General features: G+C 42.3%; 1 protein-coding gene across 1 annotated transcript in view; it reads left to right on the top strand.

Annotated features, from left to right (window-relative positions):
• Window positions 1-23308, top strand: part of SOAT2 (sterol O-acyltransferase 2) — a 608478-nt gene that overhangs the window by 249970 nt on the left and 335200 nt on the right. Inside the window, exons 5-6 of the mRNA XM_069230936.1 lie at window positions 18234-18341; window positions 18957-19239. Coding sequence (XP_069087037.1) covers window positions 18234-18341; window positions 18957-19239 — 391 coding nt within the window. The remainder of the gene's footprint in view (window positions 1-18233; window positions 18342-18956; window positions 19240-23308) is intronic.

Raw genomic sequence — 23308 nt, forward strand, 5'->3', positions numbered from 1 at the left:
TGGCAGTTTCCGCCGTGGTCGTGATCCCATTTTTTTTACCACCAGCCTGTTGGCGGTATCACCGCCGCTTTAACACCGACCGTCAGGGTTGTAATGAGGGCCTAAATCTAAAGGTCAGAAACTGTCATATCAAAAAGTTTGATGGGAGAGTGACAGTTGTCACATCTCCTCGTAGAAACTTAATTTGCTTTTCTAGGGGCCCTCCCATCGTTTTAGCACAGAATCCAGCTTCTACCACTCCAGAGCATCGTCACTCGGACCTTCTCGCTGAGCAGGCACAAAGCTCAGACCTGTTTGCGGTGTAGTGTCAGAGTCAGGTCTTGACACCCCCATGTCCACTCCAGGCAAAAAAGACAAAACATTATCAAGATCAGGATCCTCAAATTCTTTTTGCTTGCCATCAACAGTAAGGAGCATAGTAACCAGTCCAAAAGAACATAGCGGATACCTAGTTTCATCAAAGTTCGCCTAGAATTTCTTCAGACGGAGCACAGCATCATGTGAGATATCAGCAGCAACATAAACTTTGGTACTGTGAAAAAGAAATGGACTATTGTTGGATTTTGCCCTTATGCAGGGTCATCCCCAATCTTTTTGCCTCCTGCCTCCTATTTTGTTTGACCTGTTTCTGTTGACTTTTGAACTCTGAGCACTTTACCACTGCTAACCAGTGCTAAAGTGCATATGCTCTCTGTGTAAATTGCACGGTTGATTGGTTTATCTATGATTGGCATATTTGATTTACTGGTAAGTCCCTGGTAAAGTGCACTAGAGGTGCCAGGGCTTGTAAATCAAATGCTACTAGTGGGCCTGCAGCACTGGTTGTTCCACCCACATAAGTAGCTCTGTAATCATGTCTCAGACCTGCCACCTGTCTGTGTGTGAAGTTTTAACTGTAAATTCGACTTGGCAAGTGTACCCACTTGCCAGGTCTAAACCTTCCCTTTTCTTACATGTAAGACACCCCTAAGGTAGGCCCTACGTAGCCCCAAGGGCACGGTGCAGTGTATGGTTAAGGTAGGGCATATAGAGGGTCATTACAACCTTGGCGGTCGGCTGTTTTGGAAGAAGCACAGCCAACAGGCGGGCGTTGCTTCCAGGGGCATTACGACTGCGGCAGAAGTGCTGCGGTCGCTCCGCCGGGACCGGCGGTTTCCCACCACATTGGTCCTGGCGGTTTAAATCCCCCAGGTAGCGCTGCCAAGGGGATTACAAGTCCCCCACCCGCCAGCCTTTTCATGGTAGTAAGAACCGCCATGAAAAGGCTGGTGGAAAGGGGAGTCGTGGGGTCCCTGGGGGCTCCTGAACTGCCCCTGCCACAGCCCCATGCAGCTTTTCACTGTCTGCTGTGCAGACACTGAAAAGCGCGATGGGTGCAACTGCACCCGTCGCACAGCCGCAACACCGCTGGCTCCATTTGTAGCCGGCTCCCGTGTTGCGGCCGAGATCCCCGCTGGGCCGGCGGGCGGAAACCAGCGGGGATCTCATAATAGACCCTGCGGGAGTGCGGCTGCATTGGCGGTCCCCCGGCGTTTCAACCTTGCCACCCGCCAAGGTTGTAATGAGGGCCAAACTAATGTGTTTTATATGTCCTGACAGTGAAATATTGCTAAATTCGTTTTTCACTGTTGCAAGGCCTGTCCCTCTCTTAGGTTAACATGGGGGCTACCTTTAAATATGATTAAAGTGTAGATTCCATTTGGGAGCGGATAGACATGTGGAGTTTGGGGTCTCTGAGCTCACAATTAAAAAATACGTCTTTTAGTAAAGTTGATTTTAAGATTGTGTGTTTGAAAATGCCACTTTTAGAAAGTGAGCATTTTCTTACCTATACCATTTCTGTGACTCTGCCTGTTTGTGGATTCCCTATCTGGGTCAGTTTGACAGTTGGGCTGGCTGCACCTCTCACTAGACAGTGGCACAAAGGGAGCTGGGGTGTAGTCTACATTTCCTGATGAGCCATCTGTGCTAGGAGGGAGGGGAGGAGTGGTCATTCACACCTGAAAGGGCTGTGCCTGCCCTCACACAATGCAGTCTCCAACCCTCTGGTGAGTGTCTAGGCCCTGGCCTGGGCAAGGCAGGATTTCACATTCAAGAGAGACTTTGCTTTCAAGTAGGCCTTCTTCAAAGGAGAAACTGGGTATAAGAAGAGCACCCAAAACCAAAGACTTTAGAACACCTCTGGAAACCAAGAGGAACCTCTGCCTGGAGAAGAGCTGAAGAGCTGAGGAAGAAGAGCTACCCTGCCTGTGACTGCTTTGTGGAGCTATCCTGCAGTTGCTGCTTCTGCCAGAGTTAGAGGGCAAAGACTGGACTTTCAGTGCCTTCCATCTTGTGAAGATCTCCAAGGGCTTGATTTAGAGCTTGCCTCCTGTTGTTTGAAGTCTCAGGGACAGCAAAGACCTCTCTCTGCCAGCACCTGGAGTCTCTGGACAGAATCCTACTCTGCCAAGTGGTGCCCCCTTGTAAGTAGGGGTTACCTAAGGGTGATTCTCTTTTACCCTGACTAGAGTGTGGGTCCTTGCTTGGACAGGGGGTAACCTGACTGCTAACCAAAGATCCCATTTCTAACAACTATTAAGTCTTTTGGCCACATCAATGATCTGACAAGCTTGCTGATGATGTAAGAAACAGGTGATAATTGGTTGTGTAGTATTCTGGTCAGTACTTCCTCTATAGCGGCCTTGTGTGCCCTTTGAAATGCCAATAGAGGCATAAATGTCAGCCCTGTAAGCTCTGGAATAAAGGCAGAAAGACAAAATACCACATTCTTTGCCTCTACATCAGCTGGCACACCAAAAAAGTGTACGCTATTTCTGCAGTTATGATCTTCAGCCTTTGTTAGCTTTCTGGGCAGGTGACACACTGCCCTTCCCACATCAGGACTAGTTTGTTAAACGGTTAAGGGTTCATCTGCTGCTTCAAGCTTGTGATCTGTTTCATCAAGCTGTTTAAGCAGAGAGTTAAGATCTGTTTTGAAGGATTTAGGATCAGCCCCTGTAGACTTGGGGGTATATTTACAAGAAAGAAGTGCATCACCTAAGAAGCACCAATTTTCTTTCGCCTCCCTATCTTCACCATGGTAGCACTGTATTTACAAAACTGTGCACCATGGCGCACATTAGCGTCAACATTTTTGGCGATAGTTTAGCAATGCATGGGGAGGCCCATTGGAATCAATGGGATCAACACTATAACGCCTGCCTTGGGCAGGCATTGAAAATGGCACGGTAAAATCTCTGAATTTTCACTGCTTCATTTTTCTGAACCTCCTAATGGGGGAACGCCCCCTGGCATCAATCATGTCTGTCACAGGCATAATATGGCGCAAGGGGTTACTAAGTGGCACAATGCTTGTATTGTGGCACTTTGTCAATCTGGTGTGGTGAAAAGACCACTTTGATGCCACCTTAGGGTAAAAACAATGATGCTAGGGCGGTTCAAGTAGGCGCTAGGGGCTTTTAAATATGCCTCTTGGTGTTGGCATGCATTAGATCCACTGTTATCTTAATGTTTGTAAGTTCCCTTATTAATGTTTCCAAGGTAATATCCTCTATGTTAGGGTTAGCAGGTTTTGACTTTCTAGCTATGGTGTCTGTGACAAAGAGCTGACAGGTGTTTTTACCCTTGGAAATCAGGGAAACCTAGCGTGAACAATCTTTAACAAAACACACCGGCCCAGCACATCCAACCACAGATCCACAATTACAGTAGCGTGGGTGACTTTCTATGTATGGAGTATTGAAGTTTCTCTAAAGACCCTGAGAAATAGGCCAAGAGTAGACTCAAAAGACTTTAACATCACTCTGTTGCCGCACCCAGAGCTTAGTGTAGAGGTAGGTCTTAACAGTGGTGTCAGATTCAGCTTCTACTCAAACATAACACAAATTCCAAAGAGCTGCAGTGGGGTGAATAGGTAGATAATGCGATGAATTAGATATCCAATGTGCCAATATTTGTTAGGTTGAGCCCCTCTGTTACAACCACAACAGGCATAATATCCATCAATTATGCAGCTATGTAAAAAACTCCTGACCAAAGTGTAAAAAATGCTATGGATGCGGAAGTAAGCCCTATGAACATAGGAGATGGATGAATTGTCTGAAGCAGGGTGATAGGATCAAGTCGAAACTTCCAACTGTAGAGACTAAGCACTTTCCGAAATCTGAATGCGGAAAACCCTATTTACTTAGCTCCCGCTGCATCTGATGAATGTAGATATCAGAAATGTGCAAATGACCAGTGACATCCTCCCAGGCCTTCTCTGTCACACAGATGGGGGAGAGCTTGTCTCTTCTGCCTGACCTCCAGTACGATTTCAATGATGAAGGTGAGGGTCTGACCAGGAGCAATCATGACCTGAACTCACATAGTAGAACCCTTCCTCTCAGTCTAACAATCTCCACCTCCCTTCCTCATAAAACAACATGAGTTTTCACAGAAAAATAAAGAGAAGTTGAGCTGTTGAAAATCCGTGCCCAGTACTGGAAATTATTCACAGCACGTTTTAACTGGTAGCAGGCGAGATGCTTTGCAGAGCTTCTGTACAGTCTTTTATGAGTGGCTTGCCATACATGGTCATAGAGTTCAATGGAGAAATGCATGTAAGACTGGCATCAATATGAAAACTTGCATTATAACAGGCACGTGATGTGGGAGATCTGACGTTTAGGTAACTTATTTTAAAAAAACACCTAGAAAGTTGAAAATATTCAAGTTGTTTTAAAGTTTTCACAAAATTATTGTGCTTGATGTTTCCTTTAGTAGCAGTATTAGGACTTTTACCCTCAGGACCTCTAGATTAGTGTTGTCTAGTTAAGGCGATTATCATCAAGCACAATTTTAAAAAAAAGTCTGCCAGACTCCGAGCTGCCATCCTGAGTGCTCTGCCTTGCCATCATCTTGCAAATCTGCTTCCTTTAATGGTCTTCAGTGACCACCAACAGAGGACCAGACGGTACCCCCCGCTTCTGAGTCAGACTATCATTTCAATGCGTAAAGGAAATGCCTAAGGTCTGCTAACGTTTTTGAGGGGTGTTGGGCGTCAAGCTCTAACAAGAAGCTGCCATTTTGCACTCAACCGCCATTTTAAATCTTAAAGCAAAGACCTGAAGCAGAACAAACAATTCTCAGCAAAGATCTGGAGGCAAAACGTCTACCAGCAAAAGGTCTGGCTCATACCCAACTAGCACGTTCATTTATAATATTTTAGGATCAGAAGATACACACATTTAATAGCAAGACATTACATAGGAGGGTTGGATTAGAAATGCTTCATTCATGAAAACCGGTTAATGTATTAGTTGATACAACTCCACTAGAAACACCTACTTCCTTTAGCAACTTATTGGTTAAAGCTGTGCATAATTAATTAAGGAAATAAAATCATGTACCGTGATTTGTGAAGCACCGGAAGACAATATTTTGTTTAAGTACCAGAAAAGCTCAGAAAAGCAACCTTGACATTGTTACAGTAAGACATCCTCCCCCGTTACCTCCGGACAGCAGAACAGAATAGACATTTTATATACAGATTATGCCTCAGACCATTTTTAACTGAATTTCTTAAAGATAGAAAGACACATGCACGTGGATTGCTTGTACACTAAAGATAAAAATGCACTTTTCTGCAGTGTTTCATGAAATATTGTCAATGCAGTCTGGTGCAGCTTAGTTATGCTAACAGAAGCATGCCTAAATTAATCATTATTTTCTAGCAAATTAAAACCTGCTAGCAGTTGTTTCAATGGTGCAAAAAATTGAAGAACAATACATACCACAGAATAAGGAAACATGTAGGAGAATACACTAAAAAAGTTGCATCCACTAGAAACGTGGTTAATTCAAAGCACATATGATCATGCAATATATTTAGCATAGCATGTTCCCATAAATGCTTCAGCAGTCAACTCAAAAACATCATTAAGTTTACTCCCAGCAAGTCCATACTCATTTTCACCTGTGACCAACTTTTACTGACTGTAAGAAACTGTTATTAGTTTTGAGAGGTGGAGACCCCGCTCAAATAATAACCACAGTCTGCCAGGTTGAATCACAAAAGGTACTAAATTAAACAGTGCTTAACCCTCTGGTATATTGACACACAGCACTCAGGCTTAACACAGAGGCAATGTATAAAGTATTTACGCAGCACACAAATAGTAATAAAGTGAAAACACAACACAATAAAAATCCCAAACCAATACATAACTATAGAGTAGATTTTCATAAATAAAATGACAACAAAACAATTACAATACAATCAGTAGAACCAGAGATAGGAGTCTTTAAAGTTTTAGATAAAAACAGCGCTAAGAAGCACAAAGCACCTTGTGATTGTCTGTTCATGTTCATGCTAGACCAAGTGAAAGTCGCATGTTCAGGCCAACCGAGGGGGAGCACATGTCTGATAAAGGGACCAGGTTAGTATCGCAGAAGAGTTACCTTTTCAAGTCTGTTCCTGTCACGGGGGCACGAGGAGGGAGCCATCGGTGCAAGCAGCAGATGAAGCGTCGCAGAGGATTGTTGCTGTAGGGCAAAGAGACAGTCGTCACTGGAGCTTGGTTGATGGTTGCACATGTTCAAAGTTGCCATGAAGTGCAGGTCTCCTTTTGCCAGTCATGACAGACCGTCATTGTTGGTCTGAAGAGCAGATCTCAAGGAGGTTCGCATTAGCAGTCATCACTGCCGGAAGAGGTCACTTCCATAGCTGCCAAGGTTTCACATTTTTTATGTGTGGTTCGTAATTTCAGTATAATTATGAGTATCATTTCAACAACTATGAGTGACACTTTTTCACAAACAAAATCAAGCAATGAAGATGAAGGAAACATATAAGCCCTCTGGAGAGTGAGGCTGAGGCACACATAGGTCACAGCCAGACCATAACTGCTAAGTTTTAAGAATGCTTATGTGTGACATTTCCATGGTTTTAGGGCATGTATGAATTAAATTAAGTGACCAAATGTGTGACACTTAAGAATGACATTTTCTCCCGAGTAAAAGAACACATCGATTAAAACATTATAGATGATCTGTAAGGTCCAAATAAGATGTTAATTTAAGAGGGAGAGAAGTGGTCCTTTAATTGTCTTTCTGTTTTCATAATGCATTTCTAGACTTATTTTTTTTACATTAATGAAAACAGAAGCTTTCAATTTGCAAGTGTGGAAAGTTCCCTATGTGTACCACACATTAATTCTCTGTGTGGAATTGTTCATCTGAAATATAAAGAAAAAACATGCTTTTGGTTATCACTATAACTATTTGGAAGGGCAGCCTCGTAGGTTAAAGCATATTCTTCAAAGATAAGACAGAGTGCAGAGAGACAGAGATTGTGGGTGACTCACATGACTAGACTTGTAATCAAAAAGTGCCTGGCGAGTATGTGTGCCAGACTGAGCACTTGCCTTGAGAATGTCTTCTAAATTATTTTTCCTGGCTGGACTGGGGGGACCGGGCTGCTGCAACAGAAAACAGGCTATGCTGTTCACGTAGGCTAAGGTCAGTAAAATGGGCGTGGGTGGGGGAGGGGGTTGGAGAGCAGCGAGCGGGGAAAGCCAGTGACTTCTACACCTGGTGCCTATAAACTTCCTGCGCTGTTCCCACCAGTGCCCACTGCCTGTCCTGGCGAGTAAGTCAGTGTCCACAGGTCAGGTGTCAACAGTAGGCACACTGGATCTACAGTCTTGACCAGTGACCTGTAGCGGAGTGCCGGAAAACAACAGAAAACATTGGATCTAGGCCTACTACTTGTTCAGCCCACTTCCCTCTCTCACTGAATGAGCCGCCCTGCTCGCTGCTGAATCTACTCCTGCCTCCTAGAGTGAGAAGCACAGGAGAACAGATTTACTGACTCCTCCTGAAAATAATGTAGCAACATCAAGACTCGAGAAAAGTCTTGGGGGGAATATCAACTTAACCCAGGCCAGCAGGCTAAAAGGTTAACCATTGCCTGGGGCAGGCAGAGCAGCACTGCACAGCAAGTGCCAAAGCTTGCCCGTGCTTCTTTTATGAAACAGCATACTGATCCTCTATAGTGTCCTAAATGCATGACTAATGCATTTTAGTTTGGTGATGCGCACACCAGCACTAAAATGCGCTAGTCTAATGCCTAATGCGCGGTCATTGGCAGGGCTGCACTTCATGGTCACGAGGAGACCAAAACTTCTGTAACTTCACACCATTTCTGGAACTGCACACCAGTTCACACTGATGCCAGCCAAGGGGCCATAACTGGGGGCAGCTTTTAGGGGTCAGGGCTCACTTCAGCAGAGGCCAGCAGCAGGGCTCACACAGTTCCAGTTGGTGCTGGCCAGCTGGATAGTTGCAGGGAGGCCTCGGAAAGTGGTTGTTTTCACTATTATTCACACAGGAGGTCTGCCAACAGACCCTTGGAATCACTCTGGGTAGCTTGGTTTCCAGGGAAGCAGGTCCAATCCTTCTTCAGTTATCAGGGCAGCCCTTCTTTAGAGTCGTCCGTAGGCCAACTAGTGTTCTGATGAGAAGCATGAAGGTCCACATTTATGTGCAGTGCCAGCCTTTGTGAGGGGGAATTCCCTGATCGACCCCCAAAACTAGTTCTGGTCAGTACTACCCCTTCCCCTGGTCTTGGCTCCAAACCGTCTAGGGGGCAAGACAAGGGCAGGCCTGGTGTCAGGACCCTTTCTGTGTGCTGCAGACAGGGTCCTTTGAAGTGCAATCAGGGCAAGGTTAATATCCTCCGCAGCCATCTCGCAGGAAGTGTCTAAACCCTCATACCTATGTGTCCTTTATCTCACTGTCTGGAATTAATATACAACCCACCACAGCAGAGTCATTCACAACCATGTGACCAAGGACACTGGCAGGTAGACACAGTTGATTCGGAATGTAAAAAGGCAGCTTTCTAAAATTGGCATTTTTTAAATTGTAACTTAAAATCCGACTTCACTGTTAAAAAGGTTTATATATTAAAATTAATTTGATGTGTAACCATTATTTCTCTATCTGTTCCCATTCTGACGTTACCACTTGTCAAATGTACAGTGCAACCCAAGTCTATGGGAGAGCTAGGCCTTTCAACAATGAAAAACGACTTTAAGAGTTTTTCACTGTCAGGACATGAAAAACATAAACACAAGTATCCTACCTATTACATACCATGCACCCTGCACCATGAGACTTTTGGGACTACCTGAGGGATGACTTATAAGTAACAAAAGGAAGGTTTAAATGTGGCAGAAGGTTTTTTTGCCAGGATGAAACTGCAGTTTAAACTGCACTACATGCTGCAGTAGCAGGCCTGAGACATGTTTTAAAAGACTACTTTGGCGTGTGGCATGAGTGCTGCAGCCCACTAGCAGCAATTCATTTTCAGATTCTGGTGCATATTGTTGGGGAAAACATTTACAGCCCTTTCCCAGAGAGAAGAAAGAAAAGCACGGATACAGCAGCTGCGCTGTAACAGCCAAAATGTATTTGCAGGTATCAAGGCTTGCTGGCCAGCAAGGGAGAAGGCAGTGGGCACAACAATGCTCTCAGACTCATTTTCTCCAAACTGCCAGAGTGCAGCCTTTTTATACTTGTACAAAAAGCATCAGCATCAGAAACCAAAAGAGGCTCAGTGCCAAACACGGGAAAACAGAGAATTTGTTCGTGAAGCAAAATGAGCACAAGGCACAGTGCCAAGTATAACATATAGAAATGTGGTACAAGCAAAACATAAGAAACAGATGTACCGTACACCCAGCTAAAAGAGGCTATGATCTTGCTTATGGATTGTCCCTTAGAGACAGGAAGGCCCGGGATCTTGGAGTGGTTTGTGTGCACAGCTGTTGGAGGTGCCAGAGAGGTCAGTGTGTGAGCCTAAGTTCAGAGCTGGAATAGATTTGTAAAGGAGGGGGCGCTACTCAGAGAGCTCTGCAGAGAAGTTGGCTGTCTGCTCGTGCAGAGATAAGTGGTCAGCAGCTGAGTGGGTTTGAGACAGTGTAAGTGAGAATTGGAGTTAGTCATGTATTATTATTACATATATATATGTGTATGTATATATGTATATATATCTATATATATAGATATAGAGATAGATAGATAGATAGATAGATAGATAGATAGATAGATAGATAGATAGATAGATAGATAGATAGATAGATAGATAGATATAGTTCTTCCAACACATCTAGTACCATTTATTAGGGAATTACAAGTAAATTAAAGGTGCCAATTAGGTGTAGTTCAATCTTACTGTTTTAAGGAGTGAGCACATGCACTTTAACACAGGTTAGCATAGTTAAAGAACACAGAGACCCAATGCCAACAAAAACAAGTTAAGCAGAGTAAGGGATAGAAGGCTAAATGTTTGGAGGAATACCACGCCAAGTATGTCAGGTCTAACATCCTCAATAATCTTCAACTACCTTAAAGGCCAATTTGGCTCCACAGTCTTACTGCACTAATGGGATGATGGTTAAAATATCTTTCCTCAGGGAAAACATGTTTTGTAAATTCTCCAACATCCTCTGGGTCAAGTACATGATTAGCTATAGAGGCAGGGGCGTAGCTTGGTCAGTATGATTAGGGGGGTATTAACTTCAGATTTCCTGACAATCACGCTGGCACATGATGTTAAAATACATTGTACAACAAGCAAAGTGCACGAGAGGGGCTTAAGAGGCAGTGGAAAGGGAGAGGAATGTGGATTGGTATGTCTACTAAGTGAGAGAAAGCGCATTATTTTGTGTAATAACCAACATTTTTGAAGTCATTCTAAACAAAGAGAGGGGAAGAGTGAGTGTTCGTTTTTGTCTGTGTGTGTAAAAAGTCCTGGTGAAATCCAAGACACCTCACCATACCTGACTAAAAAACACCTGCACCCAACTATTTATCACAAAATACATTTACGCCCTTGTATAGAGGTTGTACTAAAGAAAGACAGCCAACTTTTTGTGCTATGACATCCAGCGCTCTTCTGTTTGGAAGCACCTATGTGGGACATCATGGGTGGGATGTGGACCGGTCATGCCTGCATTCATGGCAAGTATGCTTTGGACATGTCCGACCTGCCAGTAACTGACGCCACTTGGGGGCTCCGGCCCCAGATGCCAGTTCCAACTACAGACAGTCTCTATGTCAGCACTCCTTCCCAGATCGCAACATAAAGTTTCCTCGAGGACATGAAAAAGTCAAGGTAAGAAATTAATAGTGTGACAACAGCATGCAGACAGTCGGAAAAGGAGAGGCGCTTTGTCAAACTGGTAGCATCTGTGGTTTCAATTGGGGGTTGCTGTGCCCCATCACCAATATACTGACAAAGGGAGACCCCAAATAAAATGTATAGCCGTTAATGCAACCCACAACACAGAAGCTGAACACACACCTCCTTCTTTAAAAAATACAACTAACGACGATCTTCACCACCACTCTCATTACGGAGCTTTCCCTCTCATCGCACACTGACTGTATGTTTGCCCCATTACAGTACTCTGCTACCTTATGACTAAATTCACATCATACAAATAACATTTACAGAAACACACATATAGAGGAAGCAGCCACACCTTTTGAAGTTTCCTTACTCTCACTCCTGGGTTCAGCACAAATCAAGTAAATGCAAGTTAAAAACTCCATTGCTTAGCAGCCGTCAAGAACACATTTAGAATACATACTAGGCACAAACGTGAATATAATCATATGCATGACTAGATGAAATGTAGTAATTCTTCTGTTAGAATTGTCCTCGTTGTGAGTGGTTCCTTCTGGATTCTCGATTCTCATTTTCCCATATTACCCTGCTGTGGTATTTTCCTGAGAATTAATTCCAGGTTCTCTGCCTTAGAGAGTGGTAGGGTGGTACTGGGATTGGCAGCTATTCCATCCCTGATACTATAGGCTCTTGTGAAAAGAAGACCTTCACGTGCAAATAAGTGTGACCCGAGTCCAACCTTTCAAATGATTACAGAACAGCTTTTGGTTTTGAATGGTTCCTGTTAAATATATTACATTCTCTCCTTATGCTATCCCCATGTTAATACTTATCTAGAGCCCACATCCTTCCTTTTGTGGCCAGTAGGTACCACATACACCATTTATGACACAGCTTTCTAGTGTTCACACTGAATGTAGACACTATTACCTGAACACAGCGATACCAGACCGCCTCTTTCTTGACAGCGCTATGACATTGATGATAATGAAGATTTGTAAGCATAAGGCCGACTATTGAAGTTGGGGCTATAATTCTGATGGCAAAAAGAAGCGTCAGATAATTTCAAGATAAGCAATGGAATACAAGGGGAGGCAATGAGCATTAGATAGATTGAAGAAGATAAATACAGGAGCAAGAGGAGATCTTGATAGGCCGAGACGAAGATAGGAGAAAAGCAGCTGCCTAAGAGGAACCTTGTAAAAGCGTATTAATGCATGATTAAGGATTGATTCGGTTGTAAAATGGCTGTTGTTGAACCTGGAGGATGGCGAATAAGAGTTTGAGTGAAGCTAAAAGATGACAAGGGAACAACTATGACGCTTGTATGTACTGTATTGCTAACCAAGGGTGTGCACCTATAGCAGTGTAAAGAAAGACTGCAGAATGTTGTTGGGGTCTAGGAAAACAAGTCTTTGGGTCTGATTAAGAGTTTGGCAGAGGGGTTGCTCTGTCGCAGATGTAACAACTATCCAGCCTCCCTTGTTACATGTGCATTATATCCTATGGCACTTGTAATAATGGGCATGATGGAATAAACCGCCCTTGGGTAGATTACTTTTTTATCCATTTCCAGGGTGGTAAAGGTTGGGAGCAGTTTGTGAATGATCGCATATTAATCTGGTTGTGGGTGTTCACTGTCAAAGTTGAACACACTTTGAACCGCCCACTCCCTACCCCTTGATTGGTATTTATTCCCCACTTATATTACAATTTGCATTTTCAGGATAATTGTATGTAGGAGTAAACAGACTTATAATTGCTGGAACATCCTTTTCTTAAGGCCCATTAATCATATCCTCAGGCACTCGCACTTATACATTTTTAAGTGCAAAAAGCTATGTGAATCCTTTCTCTGCTTCGGTTGTGAAGCTATATTTACTGCCTTGTTATGAGATTGTATCGTACGAACTTTGTGAGATTCCCATACCTTCTACTGTGTGTTTCCAAGCGCTGACAATGGATATACGTTCTTAACTTTCAGTAGCTCCTTGTGTGGGACCGTCAGTTTTAGTCTTCAGTTCTCTCTTTGCTCTCACAGTATGGTTGTTGTCCTGCACTCTGTGCCTGCCACCGTGCCCTAGGTTTCTCAAGCTGCACATTGTGCAGATGATGCTGGTCATTCATTATTTTTTAATTACGTTATAAATATGTAATACTTGTAAATATTTTGTAATATTAAATTCTAATTATTTATATGTTTAATTATTTAAATAATTAAATGTAATGTAACTTTATTTCTTATGAATTTTCATTTTAAGTCCATGCCTCCATTATTTTCTTTGGGAGGGTGTTGCAGTGCCAGAGGCCGGCTATGGTCAGTGCTGGATTTACTTAAACTCTGAGCTGGAGTAATTTACTACTGTTCTGGGTTCCTTTAGAACTGTAGAAACTTTACAAAGGGCAGTTTGTGAAGAGAAACTGTCTTACTCCATATACATCTGCCCTACAACCCTCCCTTAACCCTCTCTTATCCCCTTCTTACTCCTCCCTATTCCTCTCCTCTTTAGCAGTAAGCATTCCCCATTTTCCAGCGACTACGCCGTGTCACTCCCATATTTACTACTAGATAAGGTATACTTATGTAAACAGAAATTCCAGAGTTGGGGATATCCACACAGAAAATAACAGGAGAGGCAAAAGCTCTGCATGCAAGTTTGTGAATAGCATTTTTTAGTTTGTTTATAGTACAAACCATACCATAATATTAGCAGGTCTTAGCAAAGCTATGATTTAATGATGATTTAATGTCAAAGCGGCCATAAAGTAGCAAATCACCGCATGACTCCTCATAAAACACGTAGATTTGTTTCTACATGACAAGGATATTTCTGATATTGAACAGCTTTAAGCACACTATAAGTAAATCCACTTTTTCTTACAATAACAATGCCAACACCCGTTTTGTCAAGGCTGCGTGTGTTGCAGCTGACTTCTCCAGGGCTATAAAAAATTCAAATAACTAAACATAATTTCAGGAAGGAGTCAGTAGATCAACTCGTTAATGCCATCATCCAAGGCATAAACAAGCCACTTGTGCACCAAAAGAAGTAGGCGTGATGACAGGTATAGTCAAGAGACGTGACAGACTATTCATGCATTTTCAAAATCCGAGTTGCAAGCAAAGATCAGCAAGTGAAGGACATCATCCCTACACCCAACGTATGCTAAAATCATATAAGTATGGACAGTAGATGCCTCCACAACTAGCAGTCCCATCGTGTATCTTTGTTATGGATATCCTAAATCACAAATTAACACTATCTCACTGCTATTGTATGATCATAATCTAATTATTGCAAAACAACACCCTATTTCTGTCTCACCTTATTATCACAATGTCGTAAGCACACATTACCGTTAATCTGGTACAATCATTAGGAGCAAATAGATCCATTAGGTCCCCAACAGCCATCTAACATACTGTCACCCAGCATTAATTCTAAACACTTATTGGCAGATGTATGGCCATTTAATTTTGCGTGTCTCTAATTGCAACGTTTTGCGAATCGCAGTTAGAGACTCGCAAAATTAAATATACAAATGTGTCTCAGAACCATTTAGCAATTCCCAATGGGGTTCCAAAGAACAACCTCATCAATATTCATGAGGTAGGTCGCAATTTGTGATGCCATTGTGAATGGCCGCACTCACAGGGATGATGGCTTGCTGGGAGCATGGTGACCACCTCCTGTCTGTAAATGGGTTCCCACCAACTTGAACTTGGTGGTAACTGCGATTGTTTTGTGACAGAATTCATGGTCTCAAAACAATGTTACATGCCACTCCGATTTGCTATTAGGAAGGGATGCCCTCGACACACCCCTTCCTAATAGCCACTTGCAAAAACATTTTGCAATTCGGTAATAGATCACCGAATCGCAAAATGGGGTCTGTACATCCATAAATGTCTTTTTCTGGTCGCAAACGCTCTGATTCTGCAAATCAGGCCATTTGCAACCAGGATAAAGCATTGTAAATCTGGCCCCAAGAGTGTAATATGTAACGTATTCAAAGCCACAGGTGGTAGGACGCTAAATTACGTCATTATCAAAGCGTCTATAGATTCAGTAATCAAAACCAGAAAAGCATTCCCCGCTACATTCGAGCCTCAAAAGCATCCTCATTCCAAATTCAGAATCTCTTTTATGTATATATAAGTGCACTGCGTAATGTGTGTCGTCAGTTTCTAAAAGTGTCAACCAACGCCTGTGTCACTGCGCCTTCATTGTCAAACAAAAATTTAACTAAACCAACCACCATCATACGTTCGCCTCCATGAAGTAATCAGTATCTCAGCAGGATGTTACTGCGGCTGCCACCATTCAGAATCTCCCTCAAGTGTATATACGCGCAACACATAATACGTGTCACCGGTATCAAAACATGTCAAACAAACAACCATGTCACTGCGACATTATCCAACAGAAGTTAGCTAAACGAGTCACCCTCATGTATTCTCATCCACATAATAAACAGTGTCATGTTATACACACACTAGAAACTGAAAAGGTTCAGATAAATCTGATATAATAGATAAGTAACCATCTGTCATTACAAAAGATTACCACCGTAATCCAATCTCACACTCACCCACAGTATAAATGCACATAATCTATATAACTTCCAATTGCTTTCATCCACAAAAGGAACCCAAAGATAGTATCTGTTGGACATAAGGAATCAACCAAAGTCCATAACATACTTGGGAGAGTGCTCTTTTAGCCGCATGGCATCTAGCCGTAAAATAAGTGCGTGGAAGCTGGGCACCATTTTTTAATCACTTTTTATACACGCCACATAACCATAATAGATGTGGCGTTAGTTGCGTATCAATCCTCTAGTGTCAACAACACAGGTATAGGACAACCAGCTAATTTAATCAGCCACCATCTTGTAGTGCATGAGAAGAACAGCGTCTACACCTCCACGTACTGATCACTACAGATTTATCAACACGCACTATAGGTAATTAGTAGCCTATAATACAACCCAAGTTATAGCATACGGATATGGATGGAGAATCCCAATTAGACATCCAGTATTACCTCCAAATATGCCATAACCCCTACTGTCGGTGCCACTGTATACGGAGGGGGTAGGCTAGCACCAGTCTGCCCCTATCTGGCAAGGGGTTACAAATGTGTAATAACAAAAAGGGATCATGTAGTATCAATTCAGTCAACTGCATCCCAAATTTGTATAAAATATGTGATTTTTAACATCATGCCCCTGATTTTACCAGAAGGTTCATGGTGTGTCATTGTTAGAAGAATGATTGTGACAATATTATTGGTAGATAATGTGGGGAGAGGCAAGGTCAATTACTGTGCATTCTCAATATTACAGAAACCACCACCATGACTTTCTCATTTATAATCGATAAGTACTAAGTAGTCCTTGATAGGACCAACTTGTAAGGCTTTACGTATCATAATAAGAACATATTGCTTCGGAATTTCCAGATAAAGAGGCAAGCGCAGGTACTGTACATGGCCCATACTGAAAGCTCCTGTATCCAAATGTATCTTGTGTACATCTCACAGTTGTTAATATCATAGATCAAGTGAAACATCCCTATAGATATTTGAAGTGAACATGAACACATCTCTAAGGCACTGCAGCTCTAAGACATTTTCCCTAATGTGAGTTCAATATTCACTTTGTCTCAATCTTCCAGAAAGCAGTGCAATTCATGATTGACATTCAGACCCCTTTCCATTGCTTTGAGTCTCAAGTCTTAACTCCAGATTACCAACCATTTTGTCTTGCTGAACAATATTTAACCCATGAAACGAGAAACCCTTATGAAGACCTTGTCTTGCACATGTCCATGTGTGTAGGGCAAACGGATAACTCTCATCCTCCACTTTAACCACTCTGAAACGTTCAGCAATTCTCTCCCTCACCGATCTAATGATTCTACCTACATATATCTTATCACATTTGCAGGTTAGAACATAAATTATATAACGCGATATACAACCAATATTTTCTCTCAATTGGTAGACTGGGCTATTGTTATAAGTAAATTAAGCAAGTTCTCTGACAATCCTACACATAGGACAACCGCCACACTTGTAAAACCCCTTGCCTCTCAAATGTAGACAATTGTCCTGTTGTGTACCCCTGGGATAACTCAGACTGATAAGGTTTCTTATGTTCCTGCCTTTGTTGAAGATTATGTTGGGATGTCTTGTGATACGAGGTTCAATCTTATAATTCTCTTGTATGAGGTGCCAGTATCTGTTCAATGCTTTACTGATGTCCTTAATGGTTCTACCATATGTAGACATATGTCTTGGCAGTTCAGGCAGGCCTGTTCCCGTGGGGAACAGGGTCAAGACTGATTTGCAAATAGCTGGGTCCAAACTGGGGTGGCGCGGTGGGCAAAAAATCAATGGATTAAACCCAGACTGATGGTGCAGGTCTGCATTGTTCAGCATTCTGTCCAACATGTGTTCTTTTAGATATAAGTCTGACCTTGTCTGGAAACATTCATAAATATTTTTGATCATCCTGTCCCTTTAAAACAAGTAGATATTTTATAAAATACCACATCCCTATATCCCTGCTACTGGGGTTTCCCTTATTGTTTCTTTCATCACTCAACTTTCACTTTCTATCCTTTGCCACACAGACGTCTTTTTTCTCCAAACCTCTCTTCATTCCTGTTGTTTCCTTCATATTATTTTCCTGTTTATCACTCAATTGTTAACATCTTGCTTCATAGCATCCCATATTTTAACTTTCAACTACGTTCTTCCTCTCACTTCAGCTCATGACTCTTTTTCCTGACACTTTAACCTTCTCTCTTGCTTCCACCGTCTCTGTTCGTTTTATCTATGATATATTGTTTTCCTTTGTTCAGCTCATGCCCAACACTTCACTGTCCATCCACACCCTGCATGCTCCATGCTATAGCTTTAGCTTGTGCCTCTGTCCTTACTGTCAATTTCCCAACTGTCTTTCCTGGCCTTTCAATCCCTCTCATTGCTCTATCACCTTCTGAACCTCCCTCTTCAGTTAATTCTGAGTCTCTGATTTCTTTTAGTGAGCTGATGGAGGTAGAGCATTTCCGGACCATCTACCACATGTTCGTCGCTACCCTTTGTGTCTTTATCCTTAGCACAATGGCTGTCGACTTCATCGATGAAGGCAGGTGAGATGCATTCCATCTTGCAGGCAGCAGTGAATCAGAGAGGAGAAGAAGCAGGAAGGTAGACCAAAAGATCTTGTTAAAAAAACAGTAGCAGTGCAGGGAAGTTATGGTTTGGGCAGGGTTTAAAGCATCAGTACTGAGGATCAGTGAGTCTGAATGTGGTTCACATTGGGGGGATTATCATCCTGATGATTTTTGGATAATTTACTTCTGTGCTTATGGACAGTGATGGGCCAAGGGTTTGTTTGGATCTGAGAGCCATTTGGGGGTTGTTTAATGTGATATATTGGAGTCAGTCTTGTGAAACATTGTGTGAGGATGTAGTTGTGAAATTCTAGATACACTGGACAAAACACCAGAGGGTGAGATCATGGGTTTTAATACAACCTGGTATTGTGATTATTACTGAAGTGATTTAGAAGGAGCTGGACTTAGAGCTTTCAGAGACGAAGGGACAATAGCTAAATGCACCAGCCAGTACTGCCTTTCTTGGGACTAGGTTAAAAAAGATTACATTTTACAGAAAAGCGAATTCATCAGGTTATGTGTGAAGGAGGTGAGTACCATTTAATAAATTCCACTGCCATCTTTAATTACCTATTCCCTTACCCACAGGCTAATCATGGATTTCGACATCTTGTTCTACACTTTTGGGAAGTTTCCGACAGTGGTTGTCTCGTGGCTCTGCATGTTCCTGTATACACTGCTAGTGCCATATAAGGCATTGCAGTTGTGGGGAGGCTCTGTCCATACTGCCCGTTTACCATGGCTTCTCAGCACCACCATGGGACTCCTGCTGATCACCTGCCAGACCTGCGTTCTTGGCATCTACCCCATCTACGTGGTAATCCACCACAAACTGCCTCCCGCATCCAGTTTCATCATTGTCCTGGAACAGGTACAGTGCAAACAGGAAGAAAGAAAGTGGGGTTTGAGAAGTGGGGTATTGGGTTGGCCATGTAGAAGACACTGTGTTATAAATCCATCCTGGCCACCTGACAAGAGATAGTGGCCAGTCACTGATGTTAATATCCATTTTGTACAACAGCCTTTTTGGGAGAGCCCTACAGTATGTGCCATACTGCATGTTTTTAAAAGTATTCTTCTCTTGAAATCTGTTATACAAGATTCAGTCCTATGTAACACCTTGTATTGGATGGCAGGTATTTTCTTCCCTCACTAATCAGAAACAGGCTTCATGGTCCACGCTCAGTTGGCAGTGCAGGGCACTCTGCTATTTAATGCTGGGTTTTGGTTAAAGCACAGTGTCAGCCTTAAAATCACAACGCATAAACTATCTGGGCACAAATCAATTCACATTTTCTCAGCAAAGTAATATCAGCAAAATCTAATGAGAGCTGGCTTCAGAACACTATCATCTAACTTCCATCTTCACATAATCAAGGCTGGAGAAATCTAAAACTTTTCCTAAGATCACTTACATGTCTCTTTTGGTTAGCACGACCAGTTTTTGATAATTGTGTAGCTTTGATTGCTGTAAAGGTCTGAGGGATTTTAACCAATAGGTTGTTGATGATGGTAGTGCCTCTAGTACTTCAAAAGAATTCCTAAAGTTGATCAGAGCTGAACTGACACCATCATGGTCTTCTGAATGTCTGGAGTGCACACCTTCAATACATTTGACAATCATGCAATGTCAGGTCCAAATCTAAATCATAGTGAGTTTACCAGGCCTCACAAGGAGTTGTCACTGATGCCGTCCTGTCCAGCTCTGAGAAAGGGATTTAAAATGTTACAAACTATAAATGAGTTGATTTACATGGCAAAGGTAAAAGGAGAGTGGTGGGTACCGTGCCATGTTTCCATGTTGTTTAGTTTCTCAAGAACTTGAGGAATAATAGATAGTTTAATAGTAGGACTGGAGGTCTTTTCCCAAAACTGCATGTAGGAAAAGAGTTTTTGTCTACTTTAAGCAAACTTGCTTTTATTTAATAAGACATAAAACATTTTATAGTTTCTACTATACAGTTAAAACCGATTTAAATTGTTCTTCAGTGTATCTCCTGCCCTAAATAGAAAATCTTAATTGAGTCACTCTTTGGCATTTGTCTGAAGAATAGTGCAGCAGGAAGTTGTGCTAAATTTTCATAATTAATTTTTAAAAATTAAAATCCAAATGTATCGATTTAGACCTCTGCTGAGATCAACAATTTTAGGACAATGAAAGTTTCTTAGATACATTTCCATACCTCATCACACACATAAAAAAAGCTTTGAAAAAAATTGAAAAAATGTAAAAATATTATGGCATACATATTCATTCATAGGAAGCATTACCAAATTGATCAGTTTATTCAACTTTTGTTATATTAGATTTGAAAAACAGAGGAATTAAACAACAGTCACATGCTGCTGCAAGTGCAGGGCATACAGAAAGTATGTTTAAGTCTTGAGCCCCTCTGTAGTACAGATCACAATGACTAACCTCATTTTTTTAAGCTGGACTACTGGCTTTCATGAGCATTCAGTAGTAAAACGCCCAATCTAAGTAATAGTATAACCTGCCTAACTCTGAGGTCCAATAAAAATAATAAATAATTTTGTGGGTGCTTATTCTCTATGATAACTCTATGATAACTGAAAAAGAGTTGTACATCTTCAGTATCTCACAAATAGCTAAGACATTAGAGTAGCTGAATCTTTGAATTTCATTTTTTAGAAAGCTTCTAATTTGTGCAGGGGTCCATGATTGCCAATATTCTATCTTACAATTTACTAAGACAATCACAAGATTTTCAGTAAGAGTAAAATTCTTCCTTAGTACCGCAAATGTTTCATGCTTCAATAAATCTCTAAGGGTGTCTTTTGCTATGTGTAGTAAGCAGTAAGCCCAATGTACTATATTTGGCATTGCTGTGGCAAAAGAGCTAGTTAGTGCAAGTCCCAAGTTCTAACTGTTGCGACTGAACAGGACTAGCTTGGCTTACTGTCATTAAGTTGTGGTGCTAGACCTACCCTTCATGTAAATTCATAAGTCTCCATTTACTAATTGGTATGTACTCAAGAGCATATGTAAGTATTGGAGGGATTTTTACTTTATAGTTTTCTAATAACTAATTAAAATGCCTCCTTCCAGAATATTTATCACATTTATTTAAAACACCAGTCTATGCAAAAAGCCTTGTTCCCTAGATGTGATGTGAAATTTGTATTTTTTTTTTGCCAAAGCCCAGCCCTGAAGCTGCTCCAAAAGGCTTGCTGCGAAGATCTTTCCTGCGCTGTCTAGAAGAGCAATCTGCCACAAGTTGCTTGGAAGAGTGTGGGAACCTTTCTTGTGGAGTGGTATTATGATACTCCCTCTCCAAGAAGGGGAATGTGTCCTGTTTTATAACAGTATTCAAAGAGTGGAGTTAAAAAATGTCCCCCATGCCTCGGAATCCCTTTTAAGACCTTTTACAGGCATTTCTTTTGGACATTTTGCTGCACAAACTCCTGCTTTTTTAATGTATGCTTATATCTGTTTGCTTGTTGGGAGGATTAATTTCTCTGCAGAGTTCGGTGTACTCAGTATAACTGCTGAGGACCCTTTATTGAATTCTGAGGCCCTGTTTTCCATATACAGTTTAGAAAAGTATTCAGACCATACTGTCCCTGGGACTGAAGTGGTGGGCAAAACCTATTTAGTTCCACTCTGTGATGCAATTAGCTTCCAGAATAGCATTGAGTTTTTATTGCATGCTGCCAGTTGCGGCTCGCTCTTACTGAAAGGGGCGGGGCAGTGCGCACGCGCGGGGGGGGTCAGGAGAATTAAATAAAATAAAAAAAATAAATTAAAAAACCACTTATCCTTCGCTTCCGCGCCGCTCCTCTGCTTCCTCCCGTCTCACTGGTGCTGCAGGCACAGGCTCTCAGCCTGGCCTGTGCTAATCCTGACGCTGCTTACAGCAGCATCAGGTTTGGCTGGGACCACCCTGGCTGGGTGCTCCCAGGCAGACTGGGAGCCTGTGCAGGCTCTCTGCAACCCAGCAACTGTGTTGCTGGGCTGGGGAGAGCCCGGTGCCCATGTGTGTTTGGCCGACCCGAGACGGCCAGCCAAACACACATGTGCTTTGAGGGGGAGTGCCGAGCACTCCCCCCCCAGTGCACGTCCCCCCTGTGGCCCGCCCCATTTTCCCAAAAAAGATCATAAACACAGTTTATGATCATTCTTTGGGAAAAGGTTTGCAGCTGCCGCTGCAGGCGGGGACGGCCTCCTCCGCCCCTATGGAGGAGCCGCTCTTGCATGCTGCCTACTGTAAACTGAAGCATTTCTGATCAGCTGCTTTCTATTTTAAGATTAAGGGATGAATTTAAGAAAAGTGGCGCTGCATCCAATGCAACAGCGCTTTTCTTGCGCCCCCCTGCACTTCCCTATCCCACCATGTGTGCGTCATATTTATGATACGGCACACCATGGCTGTTTTAGGAACAATAGCTTCAACATTTTTGATGCTGTTGTGGTACTTTACTCCACTAGCGTCAAACATTTTGATGGCTCATTGATTGAGCAGGCATTTAAAATGATGCCACAAATGGCACAATGAAATCTTTAGATTTCATTGCACCTTTGTTGCGGGCCTCCTTCCGCCGGAACGCCCCCTTTGCATATATTATGCATGGCGCATGCTTAATGTGGCGCAAAAGGGTTACAAAGCGGCGCAATGCATGCATTGAACCACTTTGTAAATATGGTGCGGGGAAAAGGCCACCTTAGCGCCGCCTTTGCTTAAAAAAATGACACTAAAGTGGCGCTAAAGTGGCGCAAGGTGCTCTTAAATCTGCACCAAAGTGTTTTTTTTTCATTTTTTACGGACTGCTTCATTTCTAAAATCAGATTACTCAATACATTGAGTGCAAATTAATTAATTTATTTCTGCATTTTCTCCTATGATGGACATTTTTTTAAGTGCTTCGAGGCAGCTCTATCTCATTGATAAATTCCACAAAAAAATCTTCAAAGCGAGTAA

Source organism: Pleurodeles waltl, chromosome 4_2 (assembly GCF_031143425.1).
Source record: "Pleurodeles waltl isolate 20211129_DDA chromosome 4_2, aPleWal1.hap1.20221129, whole genome shotgun sequence".
In the NCBI taxonomy this organism is placed as follows: Eukaryota; Metazoa; Chordata; class Amphibia; order Caudata; family Salamandridae; genus Pleurodeles; species Pleurodeles waltl.